Below are 24,540 nucleotides of genomic sequence, written 5' to 3'. Positions count from 1 at the left end.
GGAGCAGGATGTATATCTACCAGCCTCCTTTAGTAAACACATGGTGCAAGATTATTCTGTACAATTCCTTGGCATTAAGAGCGACTCAGTTACCTTCAACTCTCCAATTCGATTCATGAAATCATCTTAACCCTATTTACTTACTATTTATATAAAATGTGGATTTATCTATCTATACCAATCTTTCAGAAAATAATGCTTATAATTATTTGTGTATAAGTCCATTGAATTTTATTGTAGATATATGAAATAGGGTTTTCAGATCAGAGTCAAACATCTCAAAGTTTCCCAGATGACACTGTCTAATTTGACACTGTCTAATTTGTCTAATTTGACTAAGGTTTAAAAAAACCCAAAACTTAATTTGGTTGTAGTTCTGGTATCAATTTTTCTTTGGTCCAGGTTAAAGGAATTAATCTTTATATTTCATCTAACTCTGGACATTTTCTACATCTTTTAAATGTTGTTAGTATCTATTCTTACTTTTGATGGTTCTTGGTGAAGATACTGTTTTAAAGCCTATTGACAATCATAATTGCCTAAGTCTGTGAATACACTAAAAACCACTGAATGGTACACTTGATATGGGTGAATTTTAGGCTATGTGAACTATATCTATTGAAGCTGTTATTATTTAAGGAGTCCACTGAGGATGAATACAAGTAATACAATATTCCAGCCTGCAATTAATAATCAAAACTACTTAAATGCTGTCGTTCTCAAAGCTATTATTGCTGATATGAATAAATGTTGGCGGAACTGAAGTAAAGCAATGCCCGAGGTACATTTCGACACATACAGAATATTTCTGCTCAGTTTACTTTAATATCAACATTTCTTCACATTTCCTGCGCACATATAAACTGAATCTAGGAGCCCACTGAGGGGAAACTAGATCATGATTAAAATTGATAGTTAATCGTAAACTCACAGACAACTAAATCAATTCTCTTTTAGTGAGCTTATTTATAAACACATCAAAACTAAAGTCTAAAGCAACTGTTAGGTGTCTAAAATCTAAGAAACGTGATAATTTTTTAATTTACAAAGTAATAAATAATTTTTTCAATATTTAATTTCTATATTAGATTTTATATTAAATTCTGTATTTTTTATTGGATTGTATTTTGATTTCTGGAGTATTTACAGTCAACTCTTAATAATTCATAACTAATGGAGAGTGAAGACATACAAAGTTACTACTCAAAGGTAGACTGATCATTAAATAGACAAGTTCATGTATACATTCATACAATCATAAAAGGCCAAAAGCTGGAAACAACCAACCCCTTTATTTATAGATGGGAAAACTGAGGCTCAGAGAAGTTAATGAACTGTTCAAAGTTACCACTAGTAGTGGCAGAGAAAGGATTCAAACCCCAGACAGACTCCAAAAACCAAGTCTTCTGAGATTCATAAGCAGAATTTTCATTAAGTAGCCAAAATGAATTTATAGCTCCAAACTGTTAACTTTAACTTTTTCTTTTTCTTAAAAGAAAAAAAAATATTACTCTATCAGCCAAGCCTCCTCCATGAGCAGAAATTTTAAATAGCCCTCTTAAAATTTCAAAATAGTTTTATCAAACATAATTCTAAATTCAAACCCAAAACTTATCTAAAATATAGAATCAAACAAAACTACAAAGGGTCAACATCTACGATAATAGCTTGTGCTAAAGAGTACTTTGGGGTTTTTTCTGGTACTGTTGTCTTTTTTTTTAACCTGTGGCCATGTCACACTCCTTAATCATTTCAGAAAGTTGGACATTTCCCTATCTAGTTTCTGTTAGCATGTTTTCGCTTTCTGGAAAAACAAAATAAGAAGACAAAATTAAAACAAATAAAAGATTTTTACATTACATACACTTTAATGTTTCCATCAAAACTTTTAGTTCATAGGTTGGTACACTATAATAACTGAAACATATTCCTAACAGAGAGAAAAAGGTGAGAGAAAATTTCCTTAGAAATTGAATATAACAATTAGTTAATCACATACAGATTAATGTCTTTCTAAATTTTAAATACATTCAACATCTGCCATGCAGATACCATACAATTGCATTAATTACTTCTAACAATTCATTACACCATATATATCTAAGGAGTTAAGACTTCTCTGATTTATTAACACTGTAATAGGCTTGATTAAATTCAAAATGCATTCCTTGATTAGATTACAAAATGCATTCCTTAAGAACATATTTTAAAAACTGTTTCTGTTAAAAAAAAAAAAAATCCAGATGGCACTAACATTTGGAAACCATGAGCTGATTTTCATTCAGCAATCTTAAGCACACACAGCCCCCACATAATCAGACTGATAAGGACATTTTCTTAGTAAGTCAAAGCTTATAAAAACAAGGTAAAGTCAATCATAGAAAGCATTCTTCCTTGTAATTTGGAATTTCTATACATTTAGGTCCCTAAAAACAAAATATAAATATAGAGTTTCATGATGCGAGTTGCATCCCATCTTAGCATAGATTTGGGAAGTCTAAAATGAAAAATCAGATAAATCCATCTACTATATTAACAACATAATTTTGAAGTTAGTTTTATTTATAGTTTCCCTTTAAAGAGGTAGGAAGAATAAGCTAGAAAATTATCATTGTAAAGTTGGTTGGTTACAGCAATGAAAAATATTTATTCTGAGAACTTTGACCTTAATATTAGAATCACATTGTTGTAAGTGGAGTAATATAGTTAACCTTAGGAATCTTCCCTACTTTGTACTCCTAATCTCAACTGGCTCATAACTAAACATTTTTGCTCCCCCCAAATCAGATCTACATGCCAAGGTGACATAGGTAAGCACCCTTTTCTCCTTTTTCACCTCATAAATTTTTTAGTGTTTATGAAGCTCAGCTCAACCACAGTAGAATTATTCATGGTACCACAGTAGTGACAGGCAACGTTCTCTTCAAAGTCTTTGTCAGTCTGTTCTGACAGCTCTAACAACATAAAAATATAATTCACATTTATGTTTTTTGGGGAGGGAGAATACCTACACTATGCAATTTAAAACACCATAGAAAGGGAAATGGAATGCTGGATAATTTTTTCAGATATAGCCTGTGAATACAGGTTTGAAGACAGGGAAAAAGCCAATCTGGAGGCGCTGAAAACACGCACTGCAACCAAATGCATCACTCATAATTTATTAATAGAAAATCATCATTTCACTCTATTCATATTTAATACTCCTGCCCATATATAAGTCAACACTACTATTTTCTCTTTTCCTTTCTATGCTGAAAGTTAGCTGGATGCATAAAAGTAAGCACTGGCTTCATTTACAGACTGTGAATCTGTAATAAACATGATAGTTCCTGAGTTATAATTAGAGACAAGAAACACTCTCCATAGCATCATCCTCAAATACTTGAATCATATTCATCTTCCCTTAGCACATCTATCTGACAGCTATTAAAAAAAGTTTCCTTCGGGCCAGCCCCATGGCCAAGTGGTTAAGTTCAAGCGCTCCGCTGCAGGCGGCCCAGTGTTTCGGCGGTTCGAATCCTGGGCGCGGACGTGGCACCGCTCATCAAGTCACACTGAGGCGGCGTCCCACATGCCACAACTAGAAGGACCCACAACTAAGAATGTACAACTATGTACCGGGGAGCTTTGGGGAGAAAAAGGAAAAAAATAAAATCTCTAAAAAAAAAAAAGTCAGTTGTGTTAAAAAAAAAAAAAGTTTCCTTGACCTCTGATTTACTTGTTTTAAAAGGTCCATAGTAGGTTAGCTGAAGAAGATTCAATCTACATATACTGTTTTATAGTTGGGTATAACACATGTCTTCTAAACAATTTGTGCTGTCTAACTGATGCTAAAAAGAACAGAAAGACGTTTATTAATAAAATAAAATAACACATTCTCCAATTTACTATAATTTCTCCTTAGCAGCTATTGGTTATATTATGAAAACTTAAAAATCTATTTATGAAGGTTAATGCTTATGAGTTCTTTGCAGAGCCCAGCATGGTGTCTCATTCTTGACTTCTATGCCATTCACCTTGTGTCAGGGACTTTTTTTTAGGTTTAATTTTCATTTATTCTACATAAATGGGATCCCACTACGAGAAATGTTCTAACACCTGAAGTGTAACAGTATTTAAAACCCAAGTTATCTGGGCACAGGATCATACCCAGACATGGGACCCAGAGGGTCAGAGGCACCCAGGTGAGCAGCTAAGCCACATTAACAACACAGGTCTTCTGCTCCTACTTCTGCCCACCTAGATTTCAGCTGTCGGTTTTGTCTGATTTAAATCAATGTTAAACTACTTTATGATTCCTGGCCTATGGGACAGCTTACAAATGTGTATCAAGGGGGTGGGCATCTAGGGAGAAGTGGATAGAGTAGGAGAGAGGTCATTAATTCCAAGCTGTTTGCTACAGACAATCCACATTTGGTTAATTAAGACCAGAAGCAGACTGCCTTCTACTCAGCAATAAAAAGGAACAAACTACTGATACACACAACATAGTGAGTGAAGGAAGACAGGCAATGAAGAGCACAACGGTATGATTCCACTTACGTGAAATTCTAGAACAGGCAAAACTGACCATGCCTATAATGACAGAAAGCAGACGAGTGGTTTCCTGAGATGGAGGTGAGAGTATTGTTTGGGAAGGGGCACAAGGGAACTTTTTGAGGTGATGAAAATGTTCTATATCTTGTAGGAGTGGTGGTTACACACAGTATATAGGTTTGTCAAAACACATCAAATTGGAGACGTAAAATGCATTCATTTTATTGTATAAAAACTGTATCTCAATAATATTAAACTTTTAAAGTAATACATTATAGAACCCTAATAACTTCCCTCTTTGCAGAAAATAGCCAGTATTGCCAGTATTGGTGCCCCAGTACTCATCTCTAAGTTTTCCTAACTCTATCCAAACGCACTTTGAGGATAACCCCATACTCCATCTTTCCTCAGTATAAGTCCATCTACAGCACACTTATTCTTTTTGGTACCTGGTGATTATTAAGGCCCTGCTCTGTAATCTTCTTTATGTTTTATTTTGCAATAGATACTTACACAAAGTAAAATAAATAAATAAATAAAAGGATATACAGAGAAAGGCAATTCTCCCTCAGATACCTATCAGTCCTAGAGACCCTGTTTTCCCCCTTTCCCAGCCTCAAAGCAACAAATGCTAACAATTTCTCATCTTTCCAGGGATGATCTAAGCCTACACAAATGTGTGTGTGTATGTCCCTGCTTTTTTTCTCCCAAGTAGAAGCATACATATTAGATATATCATTTTATACCTTGCCCTTTCTACTGAACTACAAATCTTAAATATATCAATATATATAAATCTGCCTCATTCTCATATGGATGTACAATCTTTGTCAGCCCAATGTTGGTGTACATTCATCTTGCTGTGCATTTATTTTAATTAGCAATCATTTATTCTTAAATCAGAAGAGTTTGGTATTACTTTCTCATTTGGTTAAAATTTAGCATCATCTGCTCATTACTTCTTATAATACAGATAGAGTTCAGAATCAAGATACAGATCTTACAGAACCAAGATACCTTCAACAAATAAAACCTCCACTTTGCTAGTACCACACCAAATGCCAGAGCCTATCCCAGTTTTATCCAATAAAACTTTCTACAATGATGGAAACATTCTATGTACGCACTGTCCAAGGTGGTAGCCACATACAACTATTAAGCACCTGAAATTTGGCCTGTTAAAACAAGAAACTAAAATTTTAATTCAATTCTAATTTAAATGTAAATAGCCACAAGTGTCTGGTAGCTACTGTATTGAACAGTACAGTTCTATACCAATACTGTGCTTAAATTTCTCTTTCAATTTTTTTTTCTGAAATATTTTCAAGTTGCCATTAAGGCAACAACCACGAAGCCAATATTTCTGATTTGTTTTATACTTTTCTCCCTGGAGGCCTAATCTCAAGACAGCAACAGAACTAAAAGAAAATGTTCTAAGTTTTTGGAGGCCCTCATTTTGGGTGGAGGTAAAATGAGACCAAAACTATCATACAACATGGTCACTTTTTCAATGCAGACACTTTGTTTGCCTACTTTCTTATAGGTCTGCTTACAAACCCAAAAGCAGTTGAGGAAGTAAGAATGGTTTTATGTTAATTCAGATGGTTTTATAATTGCAGTCCCAGAGTTCCTAATTTTCTTTAGAAAGTCTATAGACACCAAGAATAGATCTGTTTCACAAATTGGTGCCAGAATTTCCTTGCACCTTATGAATCCAAGGATCAAGAGCACTCTGAAGCCAGTCTACCACAAGCTGTAATTCAACATACTTCAAAGCTCGTTTGAGATTTTATCTTTTTTGGACCAAACTTCAGAAGCTGAAACAGAGTCAAGACTCACAGAATTTGCATTCAAGTTCTGTTGGACACAGATTTGTCTATAACCTGCAAAACCTGAAAGTGCTTAACACTGGCTAAAATTCTCACTGACTTCAGGTGCTATAAAATCTAGACGGCAAAAACTTCATGATTTTAAAGTTAACATGGGAACACAATATTCAAATGAGTAAAATGAAAGGTATAGTTGAGGTTGATGACACAAAAATTTGAAAACTAAAGAGGAAACACTTCTTTAAGAAAGTTTTTTAATGATATGCAAGTTAGTATGCTTTTATTTTACCTGTCACTTCCATTAAAAAGGTCTTAAAATTACCATAATCCTGGAAAAGATACTGCTATGCTTTATATGTTCTTCCAGGTTTTATCATTAAACTTATATTGAAGGTAGATAAATAGGGAAGGATTTCTTTTCACTTAGGGAATACTGACTAAAAGTTAAAAAATATTTAGCACAGTTTTATTTTTTCTTGTTTAACATTATTTTGGCCATAGATATTTAAACCTTCTTTATGTACCTGAACAGTTTTAATGATATTCAGATGCTCTGGTAGATGTTACTTTTGCAAAGTTCACTGATCTAAAAATTACATTTATAGTTATCATATTAGGCTTTAAAACAGTAGTTTTAACCGGTAAAGCAACTGTCAATAAATCCTGCAGAATGTCTTCAACAAAACATAGAAGAGTTCAAATTCTTTAATGTTCTATCATAAATTAAGATTAGCGATCAAAAGAAGCAAAATCTCTCTTATTTAAATTTATAGGCCTTTAAGTCAATAAAACTCCTTAGGTAATACCAAACTTCATTACAGTTGTTGATTTAGAAACATTCAAATCCTGCAACTAATTGATTTCATTAAAAAAAGGGATTAAATTTAGTAGGCAAATTTATATGCTCCGATATAATTATTTGGATTGAAACTCATTTTCCTTTTGTAGTTGTAATTCTTCCAAACTCAATTCCCATTTAAAAGGTATAGCCAAAACATTGATACCAAGGAAAAAATACCTCACTCATTTCAATTACACGTGCTGATATTTCTCTACGGATAAGGCACTGATGTCGCTTCAGATAAGGGCCTCTCCGTTCACTACTGATGCTTTACCTTACAATGAAGTTACAGATTACAAGTGGTTTTAAATGAAACTACTGACCAGGAAAGGTAAGTATCACTATGGTTGCATTATTTAAACTCTTAAATACGCAGTGAAGTCACAAAGGGCAGCAAGTCAAGCTATGCATGATCCCCCTACTGGTGGCAGTTTTCAAAGAGAATGACAATCTGATTACAAAAATTTTAACAGAAAAAGATACATATAGGAACATGCTCATCTTTAGAGCATATCTACAGAGACACTTGAGAGTATTACCATAACAGACACATTACAAATAGCAATAGAATATTACTGGGCAAAGAACAATACTATTTCCATTGTTGTCAGAAATTTTAATTTCAAAACTTTGCATTAAAAAAAAAATTCTTGGTTAAACCCTACTGACAGAGTTAGCTATAAAGGTCAGGTTATGTTTTCCTATTTACCTCTATGGATTCCTTCAAGGCTACAGCAGAAACTGCATCATCCTCTTCATCCGTCAACTGATCCTGGGAACGGTAGTGAGTGCTATAAGCAGAACGCTCTTCTATTTCCAGCCAGTCCTAAAATAATCCAAAGATTTAAATAAAAGTGAAACGTATTTTTACTCAAAAGAGATAATATGACAATGATCTGGAAAGTATAAAATTCACATGGAGAAAAAAATATTATGGCCTCAAAAAAAACCTCCAACCAACAATGAAATAATGATGCAGGTCTCTTGTCCATGCATGTGTGGACAGAAAATTTTCCCAACACTTTAAAAAATATCATTCATAAGTTTACATATCATTAATAATAATACTCAAACACATTATAAAAACTAAATGAGCAGAGAATTTTTCACTTACAATTATAGGTTCTCAACACTGTTGAATAAGTTATTGTATAATAAGGTATCCAGAAACACAGTTTTACTAACCTGCAAGCAAATTATAAGCACAAGAAACTCAGATCATTTAAAGAGAGCCAACAATTGCCCTGATGCTTTTTGGTTTTTAAAAAATAGTGATTTCACAAAAAGAGAATGTTTGCCCTAAAAATACCTGTCTTACCTCTTCCTCATTTCTTATAGCGTTATTCAGGGCCAAATCTTACCATTTTATGAAATGTTGGGACAACTATGATTAGGAGTGTTTAGGGTTCTTTGCAAGGCCAAAGTTAGTCACTTTGGAAAATACACTCTTTTAACTCCTTACACAATTTATGAAAAACAAGATAGATCTCAGACTACTGCTTTGATTTAAAGGAATATGGATTATGGATTCTCCATTAAAAAACTGCACTATGAATTTCTGTCAGGAGAATCCCAATTTTCTTGCTTGCTCGTAAACTGATAAATTGCTCAGTTTACTATAAAGGAAGGAGGAGTCTACACTGTAATAAATCAGAACACCTGTAGCAGAGTCCAGGTTCTGTCACTTGCAAGTTGTGTAACCTTGGAAGATCACTTCAGTCTTACGAGCTTCAGTTTCCTCACCCATGAATTAAGGGGCAGACTAAATAATCATTTAGGCCTTTTTTCCAAAACCAATAAGAGGCCCTTACATTCACAGAATCAAAATGAAAAAGACTTATGAACAGAAAATACCTGCAAGTACATGTTGATAAACAACTAATTCATAAGCCAAATTTCAAGCTTCATATAATCGCCTCCATTAAAATGGTATAATCAACAAGATTTTAACTGTTAACACTGAAACTATCTTATATTCTTTACGTTTTTTAAAATGTTCTTTAGGTTTTATGAAAGATAAGTGAATCCATAAAATTACCTCTCTTGACTGCTGAAGGCTATTCTTAGGAACGAACTCTGAAGCTATGAATACTGTCATCAAAGCATTCAATAAAGAAGCAGCTATCAGTGGATTTTACCTTGGATATAAAGAAGTCACTAAGACAACACCATTCACACACATAAAGTAGAACCCTAAAATTATCTATATATAAAATTAAAAGTATTAACATGACAATTATGCTCTATTTAACAACATTTAAAATACCAACTGATAAAAATTGGGAGAAAAACTGATACACTGGGAGTTTCAAAGTACACTGTAGCTTATCTATGACAAATCTGGCCTTCCTATTCTTAGTTACTCAAAGTAAATAATACAAAGGAATATACAAAGTAATATATAAATAATACAAAGTAAATAATATCCTTTCTATTAAATATAACTTAGCATGCACTTGGGCTGTAAAGTCCTTTAAATACCACAGCTCCAATTTCTTATTCACTCTCCTGGACCTTTTGTTTGAGCTGAGTGTAGTAAATGTTTGAACTGAGTGTAAAAGAATGAGGAGTAGATAAGATTGATAAAGAAAGGGAAAAAGGGAAGGAAGAAGAATAAGAAATAATTATGTCTTTTGGAAGTGAGGAGATTTAAGAATGGAAAAAAAAAGACTTCTGCTTCAATACCCTACCAGAGGAACCCCTTCACTCCCCACCCCACGTTGCAGAAAACTACTATAAAACCTGGACACAAAACAAAAAGCAACTACCTAATGGAACTGGACAGTGAACAAAAGTTGACAGACTCTGATGGGGAATGCACATTCTCTAGGAGGAAAGGAAATGAGGAGCTATGTAAATAAGTTCCCATACCCAAAAGTTTTTCACTTGGGACCAAGTACAGTCCACATGGTGACACAACAGCAGCAAGGGCACACGTGGGAAAACCCAGTCTTTCTGTCTCTGGGAATTCAAAAAGCAAAGCCACAGAGCCCATAAATACCAAAGAAAGTAGGAGAATACCCCAAGAGAAAGAGACAGGGGAGGGATCTCTAAACCCTATCTATTCACATCTCTAACTAATACGCCAAAAAGATTCAAAGCAGTCATTTAAATACAAACTATCTGAATGCAGACGAGAGCTGCTGCCCAAGAAACAGAGTTTACAACCCAAAACCAGCCTCAAAAATGACCTGCTAAAACAAAGGAAATAACATTTAATGGAGAAAAATAACAGAATCCAGAAACTCCAGAACTTAACCTTCATAATACCAAGGATACAATCCAAAATTACCTGACATAAGAGTAAGTAAGACTGTGGAACACATTCTCAAAAGAAATCGAATTAAAAGGCAAAAAATGTCAGATTGGTTAACAGGGACCTAAATATACATTATCTACAAGAAACAGAAAATATAGATAGGTTAAAAGTAAATGGATAGAAAAAGAGATACTATGCAAACAGTAAGGATAAGAAGGCATGAGTGGTTGTATTAAGATCAGGCAAAATAGATTTCAAAATAAAATGTATTATATGACATAAATAGGGCCACTACATAATGATGAAAGGGTCAATTAATCAGGAAGTCAACGACTGTAAGTATATATGTGATCAATAACAGAGCAAGAAATAAACAATTCTACAAGCATAGTTGGAGATTTTAACACCCTTCTCTCAGCAACTGATACAATTAGCCAAAAATAAGCAAAGACATAGAAGACTTGTCTTCACATGATTCGTCACCATGACTGAACATTTATAGGACACTACATCCAACATAGCAAAATACACATTATTTTCAAGTACATTTACTAGGATAATCCATATGTAGAGCCACCAAACAAGTCTCAACAAATGTGACAAGACAGAAATGATATAGGATGTGTTCAGTGACCAAAATGGAATTAAATTATAAACCAAAAACAAAATAATAAGGAAAATTCCAATTATTTGGAAATTAAATAACACACTTCTAAATATTCATTGGTTCAAAGAAGAAATCACAGTAAAAATTAGAAAATATTGTGAACTGGATAACAATGAAAATACAACATACCAAAATGAGTAGGAAGAAACTAAAACAGCTACAAAGGGGAAAGTAGAGCTTTAAATGGCTGTATTAGTAAAGAAGATAGGTCTCTATCAACAATCTAAGCTTCGACCTTAAGAAACTATAAAAGAGAGCAAATTAAACACAAAGCATGGAGAAATATTTTAAACAGAACAAAAATCAATGAAATAAAAAATAGAAAAAATTCAATGAAATCAAGAACTGGTTCTTTGAAAAGATCAATAAAATTGATAAATTGCTAGCCAGACTGATCTAGGCAAAAAAGAAGAGAGAACACAAATTACCAATATAAAAAAATGAAAGCAGATACAACACTACTTATCATAAACATTAAAAACATAATAAGGGAATATTATTAACAAGTTGGATAACCTAAAGAAAATGGACAAATTTCTTGAAAGGCAAAAATTACAAACACCAACCAAAGAAGGAATAGAAAATTTGAATAGCCCTATAGCAACTGAAGAAATCAGATTTGTAATTACAATCCTTCTCACACAAAAACAACTCCTGGTCCATGTGACTTCACAGGTGAATTCTATCAAGCAATTACGAAGGAAATAAACCTAATCCCACACAAACTCTTCCAGAAAACTGAAGAGGAACACTTTCCAATTCATTATGAAACGAGTAATACTCTGATTCCAAAACCAGACATAAATATCACAAGAGAAATATAAACCAATATCCACCATGAACACAGAAGCAAAAATCCTTAACAAAATATTAGCGAACAACATATTAAAATGATAATATATCATGACCAACTGGGATTTATCCCAACAATATTAAGATTGCTTTACTAACACCCTAAAGTCTATCAATGTAATAAACCATATTAATAAAATGAGTAAAATCATATGATCATTTCAATAATACAGAAAAAGTACTTAGTAAAATTCAACAGATTTGCATGCTGAGGGCTCTCAGTAAACTAGGAAACGAAAAGAACTTCCTTAACCAGATTAAGGGTATCTATGAAAAATCTACAACTAATAACTCAATGATGAAAGGCTCAGTGCTTTGTACCTAAGATAAGAAACAAAATAAGGATCTCAACTCTCACCAAGTCTATTTAAAATTGTACTAGAGGTCCTATCTAGTACAATAAAGCAAGCATAACAAAGAAAAGGTATACAGATTGTAAAGAAATATAACAATCCTTATGTGCAGACAACATGATTGTATATGTAGGAGACCCTAAGAAATCTACAAAGAGCTACCAGACCTACCTAACAAGTGAATTTAGCAAGGCTGCAGTACCTTACGTGAATACTCAAAACAGAAAAAAACCACATTTTTCTATTTATATACTAGCAGCAAAAACAGAAAATAAAAATTTGGAGTCCATTTGTAATAGTTTCAAAAGATAAATACAAAAGAATAAATTTAATTACAAAACATTGTAAAAGGAAATTAAGATTTCAAAAGTGGAGAGATAGGCAATATTCATGGCTTGGAGATCTCAATATTGCTAAAATAAAAATATTCCCCAAGTGGATCTATAGATTCAATGAAATCTCAATCAAAACAACCATTTCACAACACTGGAAATTGACCAAAGACATACAACAAGTTGAAACGCATCTATTCAAGAAAAATCTACTGAATCTCAGTAATAATAGTGGATGCTGCTGTAGTTTTAGCCTGGATCTGCTCCATTTCCCCTCCTTCTAACTCTATAGCAAAGTTGTATCAAGATGGGGCAGGATTTAAATACGAGGCCTAACTTTATTTAGAGCAGGACTTTGAAAATTCCAGCTCAGGGCATTGTGGAAAACAACAGCAATCTCAGTGCAAACGGTCAGAAAAGGCCAACATCACAGCACATGAAGTCCAAATGTGTTTAGGGCAAGCAACAAAATGGCAAATGAGCCAGAAATTTCTAAGCTCTTAGAAATATGTTCAAAGACTAAAGAAAATCATACTTAAAGAATTAAATAAAGTATAATGACAAAAATCCAGCAAATAGAAAATACCCAAAAAAAGAGGCAAGTTATAAAAAAGAACTACATGGAAATTCTGGAGTTGAAAATTACAAGAACTGAAATGAAAAATTCACTAAGAGAGACTCAACAGAAAATTTGAGATGGCGGAAGAAAAAAATAACTGTAGAGCATTCTCACATGTACACATGTGATTGTATCACAGACAATCAACTGAAGTCACAGAAGAAGAGAAAAAAAGCCTGAAAAAAATATTTGAAGAAATAATGGTTGAAAATTTCCCAAATTTGATGAAAACATTAATCTACACATTCAGGAAGTTCAATAAACTCAAATAGGATAAACCCAGAAAGATCTATACCTAGACACATCTTAGTCAAACTGTTGAAAGCCAAAACAAAGAGAAAATCTTAAAAGTAACATGAAAAAAAAGACTCATAAGGTACAGGGGAAGCACAATAAAATGAACAGCAGACTTAGTATCAGAAACAATAGAGGACAGAGGTAAGGAAGAGGACATATTCAAAGTGCTGAAAGAAAATTTCCATGTCTGGTAAAACTATTCTTCTAAATGAAGACAAAATGAAGATACTACCAAATAAACAGAGTGAGAGAGTCGCTTGTGAGCAGGTGTACCTTACAAAAAAAGAGTAAAGAAAGTTTTTAGGCTGAGAGAAAGTGACACTGAACAAGAAATAAAAAGAACTGGTAAAGTTAATTGTATATGTAATTCTAAAATAAAATATATTTTTCTTTCTTCTCAATTATTTAAAGCAACTACTTAATAATTATAAAATTCTATGGTGGAGCTTATAGCATACCAAGATGTAATATATATGACAATAAAAGTACAAAAGAGAAGGGAGGGACTGGAGCTATACTGGAGCAAGGAAACGACTCCAGAGAGTAACCCAGATCCATTGGAAAAAATAAACAAACAACTGGAAAAGGTAAAAAACATGAGTAAGGATAAAAGATTCAATAAACATATTTTTTCTCCTCTCTTTTCTTCTTAAAAATATATGAACTTAACATATATCTACACAAAAACTCGTACTCTAATGTTCATATCAGCATTATTCATAATAGCCAAAAAATGGGAACCTCAAATATTCATCAGTTAATGAATAGATAAATAAATATGGTCTATCCATACAATGGAATATTATTTGGCCATAAAATGGATGAAGTAATGATACACGTTAGAACATAGATGAACCTTGAAAGCATTATGCTAAGCAAAAGAATCCAATAACAAAAGACCACACATTAAAAGATTCCATTTATATGAAAGGTCCAGAATAGGCAAATTTACAGAGAGAGATATTAATGGTTGCCTAGGAATTGGGAGGGGATGGGTACTGACAGGCAAGAGGATGATTGCTAATGAGTATGAAGTTTCTTTCTGGAGTGATGGAAATGTTCTAAAATTGATTGTGCTGACGGCTGTACAACTCTGAACACATAAAAAATTACTCTGTCACTTTAAATGAGTGAACTGTACGCAATGTGAATTATAGCTCAATAAAAAAATATTTTCAAACAAAAAGTCAAACATATACATAAGATTGTATAAAGCAATAAATATAACACTGTATTGTTAGATTTTTAAACATATAGGGTCATCACATACACAACAATAATAACACAAGGGGAGGTAGGAAATGGAACTATATTAAAGCAAAGTTCTCATATTTTATAAAATTAAGTTAGTATTAATCTGAAGTAGATTGTGATAGATTAAGGTGCATATTATAATACCTAGAGCAACCATTAAGAAAATAATTTTAAAATATAGTAAAATATAAACAAAAAAATGATACACAGAAAATATCTATTTTATGTAGAAAAGGAAGAATGAACAACAGAACAGCATGATCACAGAAACAAACAGCAGAATGGCAGATGTAAATCCAACCACTCAATAATAACATTAAGTATAAATTCATTAAACATTCCAAACACAAGGCAGAGACTGCCAAACTGCATAAAAATACAAGATACAACTATATGCTGTCTACAAGAGACACACTTTAGATTCAAAGACACAAATAGGCCAAAAGTAAGAGAACAGAAAAAAGATACACCACGGAAACAGTATCCATATGACAGCTGGAATGACCCCAGTGATTGTTACAGGCTGGACTGTGTCCTCCCAAAATTCATATGTTGAAGACCTAACCACCAATGAGACTAGAGTTGGACACAGGGCCTTTAAAGAGTTAATGAAGGTTAAAATAGATCACAAGGATGAGGCCCTAATCCAATATGACTGGTGTCCTTCTAAGAAGAGGAAGAAAAACCAGCCATGCCTGCACAAAGAGAAAAAGTCATGTGAGGACACAGCAAAAAGGCAGCCATCTGCACGCCAAGGAGAAAGAAAGGCCTCAGGGGAAATCAATCTCTAAACATCAGAGCTAAAACTACAAAACTCTTAGAAGAAAACAGGGGAAAAGCTTCATAGCACTCGACTTGGCAAGGATTTCTTAGATACGACACCAACAGCACAAGGACAAAAGAAAAAACAAATAAATTAGACTACATCAAAATTAAAAACGTCTATGCATCAAAGGACATTATCAACATAGTGAAAACGCAACCTGTGAATGGGAGAAAATATCCACAAATCATATATATCTCATAGCGGTTAATATCCAGAATATACAAAGAACTCCTACAACTCAATACCAATTAAAAAAACAACCCAATTAAAAATTGGGCAAAGGACTTAGACAAGTCTCCAAAGACAATAAACAATGACCAACAAGCACATGAAAAGATGCTCAGCATCACTAGTCTTTAGGGAAATGCAACTCAAACTACTATTAGATACCACCTCACGCTCATTAGAATACCCAATATTAAAAAAAAACAAAAACAGAATAAGTGTCAGTGAGGATGCGGAGAAACTGGAGCCCTTGTGCACTGTTCGTGTGAACGTAAAATGGTGCAGCCACTATGGAAAACAGTATGGAAGTTCCTCAAAAAATTAAAAATAGAACTACCATATGACCCAGCAATTCCACTCCTATGTATATATCCAAAAGAACTGAAAGCAGGATCTTGAAGAGATATTTGGACACCCATGCTCACTGAAGCATTATTCACAATAGCCAAGAGGTGGAAGCAACTCAAATGTCCACTGATGGATGAATGGATAAAGAAAATGTGGTGTATATATACAACAGAATATTATTCAGTCTTACAAAAAGAAACCCTGTCACATGCTATAACATGGATGAATCTTAAGGAAATTATGCTAAGTGAAATAAACCAGACATAGAGACAAATACTGTTGAATTCCACTTTGTACAACAAAGTGAATACAGTTGAAGCTACTGAACTTCACACTTAAAAATGGTTAAGATGGTAAATTTTATGTTATGTGCTTTTTTACCACAATTAAAAATTTTTAAAAAGGAAAGAAATTCTGATACATGCTACAACATGAAGGAAACTTGAGGACATTACACTAAGTGAAATAAGCCAGTCAGAAAAGGGCAAATATTGTATGATTTCACTTATATGAGGTACCTAGACTAGTCAAATTCACGGAGAGAGAAAAGAGAATGGTGGCTGCCAAGGGCTGCAGGAAAGGGGAAAGGGGAGTTATCATTTAAAGGATAGAGTTTCAGTTTGGGAAGATGAAAAGAATTCTGGAGATGGATGGTGGTGATGGCTGCAAGATAATGCGAATGTACTTACACATGGTTAAGATGGTAAGTTTTATGTTACGTGTATTTTACCACAATTAAAAAAAAAGAAATTTATAGGTGTAAACACCTATATTAGCAAATAAAAAGGATCTCACATCAATAACCTAAGCTTCTACCTCAAAAAACCACAAAATGAACAGAGCCTGCCTTGTAGCAGTCATTCAGTGAATGCCCATTAACTTGTACCGACATGCAATTCATACGCAAGCTTTAAGTAGACATGTATGTAAGAAAGAAAGTCATAAAACAATGTGAGGCATAATATACCAGGAGCTAATCATTCCAGAGAGGTTAAAGACCAAGAAATTTTAAAAGGGTGGGCAGAACAACTTGTTCATTTTTTTTTTGTTTTAAGGTAGACAAGAACAAGATAAAGGACCCAAATGAGGAAAAACTTTGGTATTAAGTAGATGAATCAAGACCAGGAACAGAAAAGAATGGCCAGGACTGCCTCAACAGAAGAAACGAGTAGATGAATCAGATAAGAGAGAAGTTCCCTGGCCCTCTGGTCTAATGTTTAAGGAGGAAGGGGTATGAGGACACTGAAGGGACCAGCTTGTGTAATTAGGCTGTACTGCTGGGGAATGCAACTAAGTCTGTGACTCCCCAAAGGGAATACTGCTGGTCTCTTGAGAGTGCTCACACTGAGAAAGGCAGGTGCTGCGCTCTAGAGAGCAGACAGACTGCCATGCATGTTGACAACCCTAAAGGACTTGAAGCGGAAAACAAGAAAGTATGTCTAGGCTCCAGTCTTAGACTAATCTCTGAAGGGGAAAAACTCACTTTTCTCCTGACTGGTTAAAGTAAGAGAGTCAGAAGTGAATACGGAGAACCTAAAAATCTCGATTTTGATATAGGCTTTAAATTTCATTTTAACACCAGAAAAACTTCCATTATCTAGATTTACCCATGTACAAATATACACATTTATCTACACACGTATATACATATTTGTATATGTACATGTATATGTACATATACATATATACATACTCGCACACACAAAAAGCTCTGTATGAATGTTTTTGGATCACTCATCTCTCATCCCATGAAAACTTGCTATTTTTAAAATGGAGATTCCACAACTTTACTTGTTCTCAAATAAAAATATATTCAAGTGCCTTCTGCACCACTGCATAGAACTCCAAGATTTTACAAAGCAGTTTATACGAATGATTTAGGACAATCACTTGCAGAACTGATTTCACAGTTTGAGCAAAAGATGCGTGTGTCATCCTACCGTGCATACTGGTTGAGTTAGGTGTTTGCATCCCTGGCGATAAATATTATGGACTGCATCAGGCCTTCAAAATAAATATTAAATTATTAAGGCAAAAGGAAAAAAGATGGGAAAACTTTTAATTTTTCAAAATTTAGATGCTGAAATTTTATAAGTATAAGGATTATAATACTTACTGTTTCCTATACCATGAAATGACTCCATGTTCTAACACTACCCAGCATAATCTCCAGACAAAAAATCTTGAGCTCTAAGGAAAAATGACAAAGATTTTCCAAGCTGACATATCTAGATTGAAACACTTGACTGATAAAAAGTAATTAAGTTATGACAGTTCCATCTGAGTCTTTCACCCAGACAGTACTACTGAACATTCAAAAATGATCAAACGTGAACTTTCAGGCACTGGGTACAGTAATGAAAACACCACTCAGGATGACAGGAACAGAAGAAATACCAAACTGACAAGATCAATGATGAACACTTTATAATTCTAACAATACTGTTCAGGGATATTTATAGGAAATATATCAGTTGTGGGCTTCAAAAACAATTTCCTCAAAGCCCTGGATAAATTCTAAAAAAAGAGAATTATCCTGTATTTATTTTAAACAATATAAACATACATGCATATAAATGTATAGAGGTAGTGCTTGAAATTGCAAAAGAAATTATGTTCTCTAAAATAATTAACTCCAGAAATAGCTGAACTCCAAAATGCACAGAAATTTTTAGAACCAGAAAGATTTTATATGTGTGCTCTGTGTCAATTCACATATTAAACTCCTCCTAAGTCCTCCATGGTTCAATGTTCATAACAAAAATAACACTGTAATTCTATGATTTAAGTAAGAAAAAGATATATTTTCCCCTACTCTGCTCCATACAAACTTGGTCACCTAAAAGTGTTAGACCTCTACACAAAAGACAGTAATTGCTATAACCAGTGGAAGCCTAATGAAGTCTAGCAGTACAAAAATGATTTATAAGATGAAAGAATGATTAAATCACATATACTTCAGAAACAATTGAAACAAATTTTAACAAAAACAGAGCAGCTGAGAATTCTTTCCAGTTCTATAAAACCATCCCAACTTACCTTCCAGAGAGGGCCTTCATATCATTTCAATGGTTTGTAGATGACCTAGTGAAAAACATGCTTTCATTAAAAACGCATCTATTTCAAGAATTCAAAAATTTTTCCTAAAAATTATTATATAAATGCAATCCATTACCACATAACTTATTACCAATCAGAATGTGGAAAATTGCTTGAAATGTCATATAAAGACAAAGAATTTAGGTATGCAATGGATATTGACTTGCATATTTTTCACTAACATTTGCTGACCTTTTCAGTGAATATGTTTTGAAGCTTACTTAACAGATCAATATAACTTATTTCAGTTTAGATTTAAATTATTTTAAACTGCCAGAATTTTTCCTTTTTTATGAATATAAAACTATTGCCAGAGTATATTAACATATATGTTAAAAACTACTTTCTTTGGGAATTAGAAGTGTCCTGCATTACTATGTTGGTTTTTTTCCAAAATAATAAACATATTTAAAATGACCTTTTGCCCCTTCATCTCATGTGCCCTTATTTCCTTTAAAGAGCTATGGCTATAAAGCTGTACTAACAATTGAGCTAAGTCATTTTCTAAGTGGTTCTATAAAATGCAAGAGAAACCTTATTTCAATTAAAAAAGGTTTTTTATTCCATCTTACTCTTCCATTGAAGCTCCGATGAGAATTCACCAACTGAAGGGCATGAGTCACATTTTAACAACAATAAAAAGTAACCAACACTACTTTTTTCCTCTCTTACTACAATTCTGTGACTAAAGACTCATCTCTTAATGTCCTCCAAAATGTAATAATATATTTTGAGGATTAGGGGAAAAGCTTCCAATGGATATAATGAGAGCACATCTAGTCATATTCTCCTGCTGACAAAGAACGTTTCAGTTTCACTGATTTTGGTGAATAATCTCCTGTGATGAGAAACAAGTTCCAAGAAAGAATCTGAACAAAAATTCAAATGCCATACTGTTGAGCTGACAAGGCTATCTGCTTTTATTCACTCACCGATTCCAGAACACTAAGATTTGTAAAGAAAATAACCTCCACGCTTCAGAAATCTTCTCCCCCGCCCAGCAACCCATGAGAGCTCACTGCTGGCAATGGACTAAAATTGGACTAAATCGCTGTAGGTAGTGGCCATAGGGTTTTATCCAGGTTGCACTAAGCAACAGCAAAGCAGGCAATAATGTCATATATCTCAGATATCCAACCAAGGTGAGGCAATCCTTGGAAAAGACAGATTTGCTGAGGTGTACACAGACATGGATAGCTGTAAGGAAATCAAGTTCCATATCCTCAACTTCCATCTGTTTCTTCCTAAAGCTGACTTGCCTGAGAACCTGGGGAAGGTTATCCTGGTTCTCCTTTCCTGGCCTCCCCATTCTCAGTGACCCTGCATTGCAGGGTTCCCACTTCAAGAATAAAAGTTTTACCTCTCCTCCACTGTGAACTGAACTGTGATGTAAAAACTTCCAGGATGCTAAAGAACAGGAAAATTCCAGGCACTAGTACAGGCCTCTTTTGATCATCACCTTCATTATAAGGTAGAATGGAGAGGCAGAAGGGAAGACAATTTTCTTCTAAGTCTCACCTCTTCTACCCCCTAATTAGTGTCAAAGGATGCAGCACTTCTGAGAGAGGATTGTGGGGAAAGCAAAGCAAAGAATGTAGTAAAAACTGAAAGAGTGCCACTCTAGTCCACCTAGGTGACAATACATGGCAAGATTTCCAGGCCTTATCCATGTTTCTTAGATTAGTAAGTATTTGTAAAACAAAAGAAAACAATTTGTATGCTGAGACACTAATTTGCTGCCTCTATTTTTTTTTTTTGGAGGAGGATTAGCCCTGAGCTAACATCTGCCACCATTCCTCCTCATTTTGCTGAGGAAGACTGGCCCTGATCTAACATCCCTGCCCATTTTCCTCCACTTTATACGTGGGACGCCTGCCACAGCATAGCTTGCCAAGCAGTGCCATGTCTGCACCCGGGATTCGAACCGGCAAACCCCTGGCCGCTGAAGCAGAATGTGGAAACTTAATCGCTGCGCCACTGGGCCAGCCCCCCACCTCTGTATTTTCATCATTCTTAGTAATAACAGTGTTCGGTGTCAAGATGTTAATCAGACACTTCTTGTGCCCCATCTCCCATCCTCTAGGCCCACTCCTGCACTGTAGCCAATAGCTGCAAACACTGGTTTAACCCCAGTGGCACCTCACATCCTCTCTCTATCCCAGGGCCTCTCTGCTGCTGCCATATGGGACACCCACATTTCACACGTGCACAAACCTGGAAGGGAGATAGTTAATATCCCATGAGGTAACCCTTAACCAAGAGGAACAAGAACCAAAGGATGAATAGTCTTCTAATATAGCCTCTGGGTGGACAATTTTGAGGCATATTTCACATGACTCCTCAAAGGGTCCTTAGCAGGGTTGAGCTGCAGTTGCCCACAGTGGTGACCCAGCTCCACAACAGACCCTTGGACTGGCTTTTCCTCCTTCTCTCTTTCAACCCTTCCTATCTCCCACTTCTACTCCTTGGGATCACTTCTCAAAATAAGCCACCTGTGGCCAAGCTCCTGTCTCAGGCTCTGCTGCTGAAGGGAACCCAGGCCAGAGTGTCTCAGTTGAATATTTTGCATGATTCCAGAAGAGGTAAAAATTTCCATGATTATTTCTATAAAATGACAGTTCATCTGAGTAAAAGGGATATATGGGTATTAGGTAAGTTAATGTTTTATATTTTCTTATATTATTCACCCAGTAGAAGAAACATTTTCATTAACTTTTGCCAAAACATTAGATACTCTAAATATACATTTATTTTTAACTTGGGCTAAACCTCCTACTTGCCTGCATTTGCCTACGCTCATTTGTTTCCAGCACATTTGGGCTGAAGATTAAAATAAAGAGGTTATGTTATAGATTTCTACCATAAACCATGTACTTAGCAGTCATATTTAATTCATCTCTTAACTTGATGTGTCTTTTAATTTAATACATCATTTATATGCTCTATAATTAATAGTGGCCATATAGGATTTTTTGGTCAATTTTTACAAAAATATAACTTGTAATCTTCAGAACAGACCATCCTCTTACACGCAGATATGAGACAAAATGTTTCTAAAGTGTTCTAGGATATAATATCTTAAACTCTAGAAAACCAGCTTCATTGAATTAGAATTGGTTCCTCTTTTGCAGATTCCAATCTGTTCCAGTTCTGTCAAATATATAGTTATAAAAAATCACTTATCATAAAATCAGAATTTATTTATATATAGTAGTTCCCAAGCATCATAATTTTTAAAGACTTTGAAATGACTTCTTAGATAATTTAAATTTGGCATTAATATATAGTTCTGTGTTCAGAAATAATGGGTAAATTCCTAAAGCACAAAGTCCAATTTTATGGGCTTATTTTTTTACCCCAGTTTCATGTAATTTTATCTCCATAAACAAGGGACTTCAAAGTTAAAAATTAATTGAAATAATAGCTGATACATTGAAGGTTTTTTTATTACACTTTCCACATATTGAGAAATTAAATGATTTTAATGACTGGGTAACAAATCTTTTTGCAAATCAAATGGTTTCCAATTCTTGCCTGTTACAAAATTAGTCATTAGCTGCTAAATAATTAAAAATATTTTTTATTATAGATCACTATATTCTTTTGACATGCGACTCAGAAGAACTTCAAATAATTGATATTCTTATATCAAAACTCCTTCCATTTCCACCAACTTTTGTCAGCAAGCTTTCTTAGTACCTAAATCTAGACTAAAAAAGAAAGGAAGGGAGAGGGGACGAAGGAAGAGGGTGGGAGGAGAGTCAGAGGAGGAGAGGGGAAAGGACAAGAGGAACAGAAACGTGAAGTTGAACACTGTCACATTCTAGTGATAAATAATATTCATCTGTAGATTGATAAACTGGGAAAAAAGCTAGCTTCATCCATCTCAATAAAAGATGTATTTTCAACAGTCTTTACATTTTATATTTAATAATTATCAAATTTTACAATACATTTATATGCTTTTGATCAATACAACTAATAACTTTAAAGATAATTTAGTGCATAGAAAATTGTTAGCATTTACAGACTTATCACCAAGGATAATGAAAACATTTTTAAACTTATGGGCATACTTTTATTGTCAAAGCAGAATGCCTCCAGGAAGTGATTTTAGAGTTCCCAGCATGATATAACCAGGCCTCAAACTGGCATAGCTTTAGACTTAGAAAAGAAGGGACAAAAGGCACATTTCCAAAAAGAACTTGAAGGACACGATTTACAAGATATGAGATCCAGGAAGGTATCAAAAAAGACTCAGAAATTTTGAGTCTGGGTACCAGTGAGAATAACTATTTCGGTGACATGATTTTAATTAGGCCATTGCTTTTATGGGGCTAATCCTGCAAGGAAGGTCAAGACTTGTAAGTGTTCCACACAGTCAAAAAATGTGGAAGATGGGACAGGAGGGAGCTGGCAGGAAGGTAAGGCAGGGCATGGATGAGCTTCATTCACCTGGTGTTTTACGTTCTTTCTCCAAACACTTAAGGAATCTTGAACCAGGCTAGCAGCTAGGCTCCATCTACAAAAAACAATCACCTCTACATTTGGATTATTAATGGACTCTGACGTCATCTTGATTTGAAAGGTCATCATGGTTTTATTCTTGGCTTTCACAACAATCGTTAACTAAAAGCTTAAGCTTCAGCTACGCCCAGTTTTCTCAGGAATCCTGCAAGTTCACTGTTCTAAAAAGAAGGTGCCAATTTTACTAAATCTGCGTGGCTATTTTGAGTAGAGCCCTTCCCCCAAGAATTAGAATGCTAAATCACAAGCATTTCCCTGCTTTTAGAAATGACTCATTCTTCAACTCCAGACCTGAGGAGTTCATGCTTTTTACAAATTTTATTTTTCTATAGCTGTATAAATTGGAACCCTTGTCTTCTGTTGGTGAGAATGTAAAATGGCATTAGCCGCTGTAAAAAACAATATGGCAATTCCTCAAAATTTAAAAATTAAAAATAGATTTACCATATGATCCAGCAATTCCACTTCTGCGTATACACAAGGAAGAATTGAAAACGAGTCTCAAACAGAAATCTGTACATCCACGGCCGCAGCAGAATCATTCAGAACTGCCAGCTCAACGCGGTATCAGTGCGCCGAGTCCCTAGAGCCTCCCGCGACGCGGGCTGGGCGGGACCAGGCGGGCGGGGTCCTTCGAGTGCCGCGGCGCGGGGTCCTGAGGGGTTCGTCCAGC

General features: G+C 34.5%; 1 protein-coding gene across 1 annotated transcript in view; it reads right to left on the bottom strand.

Annotated features, from left to right (window-relative positions):
* The window catches only part of OSBPL1A (oxysterol binding protein like 1A), a 142,367-nt gene extending 120,958 nt beyond the window's left edge, over nucleotides 1–21,409 (bottom strand). Inside the window, 9 exon segments of the mRNA XM_046671172.1 lie at nucleotides 1,724–1,753; nucleotides 1,756–1,804; nucleotides 7,919–8,035; nucleotides 9,248–9,283; nucleotides 9,285–9,347; nucleotides 18,182–18,245; nucleotides 18,358–18,431; nucleotides 19,281–19,325; nucleotides 21,335–21,409. Coding sequence (XP_046527128.1) covers nucleotides 1,724–1,753; nucleotides 1,756–1,804; nucleotides 7,919–8,035; nucleotides 9,248–9,283; nucleotides 9,285–9,347; nucleotides 18,182–18,245; nucleotides 18,358–18,431; nucleotides 19,281–19,325; nucleotides 21,335–21,409 — 553 coding nt within the window.
* Nucleotides 21,410–24,540: the final 3,131 nt, after the last annotated feature.

The sequence above is a fragment of the Equus quagga genome, chromosome 9 (assembly GCF_021613505.1).
Source record: "Equus quagga isolate Etosha38 chromosome 9, UCLA_HA_Equagga_1.0, whole genome shotgun sequence".
Lineage (NCBI taxonomy): Eukaryota > Metazoa > Chordata > Mammalia > Perissodactyla > Equidae > Equus > Equus quagga.
This window is presented reverse-complemented; position numbering and strand designations above follow the sequence as displayed.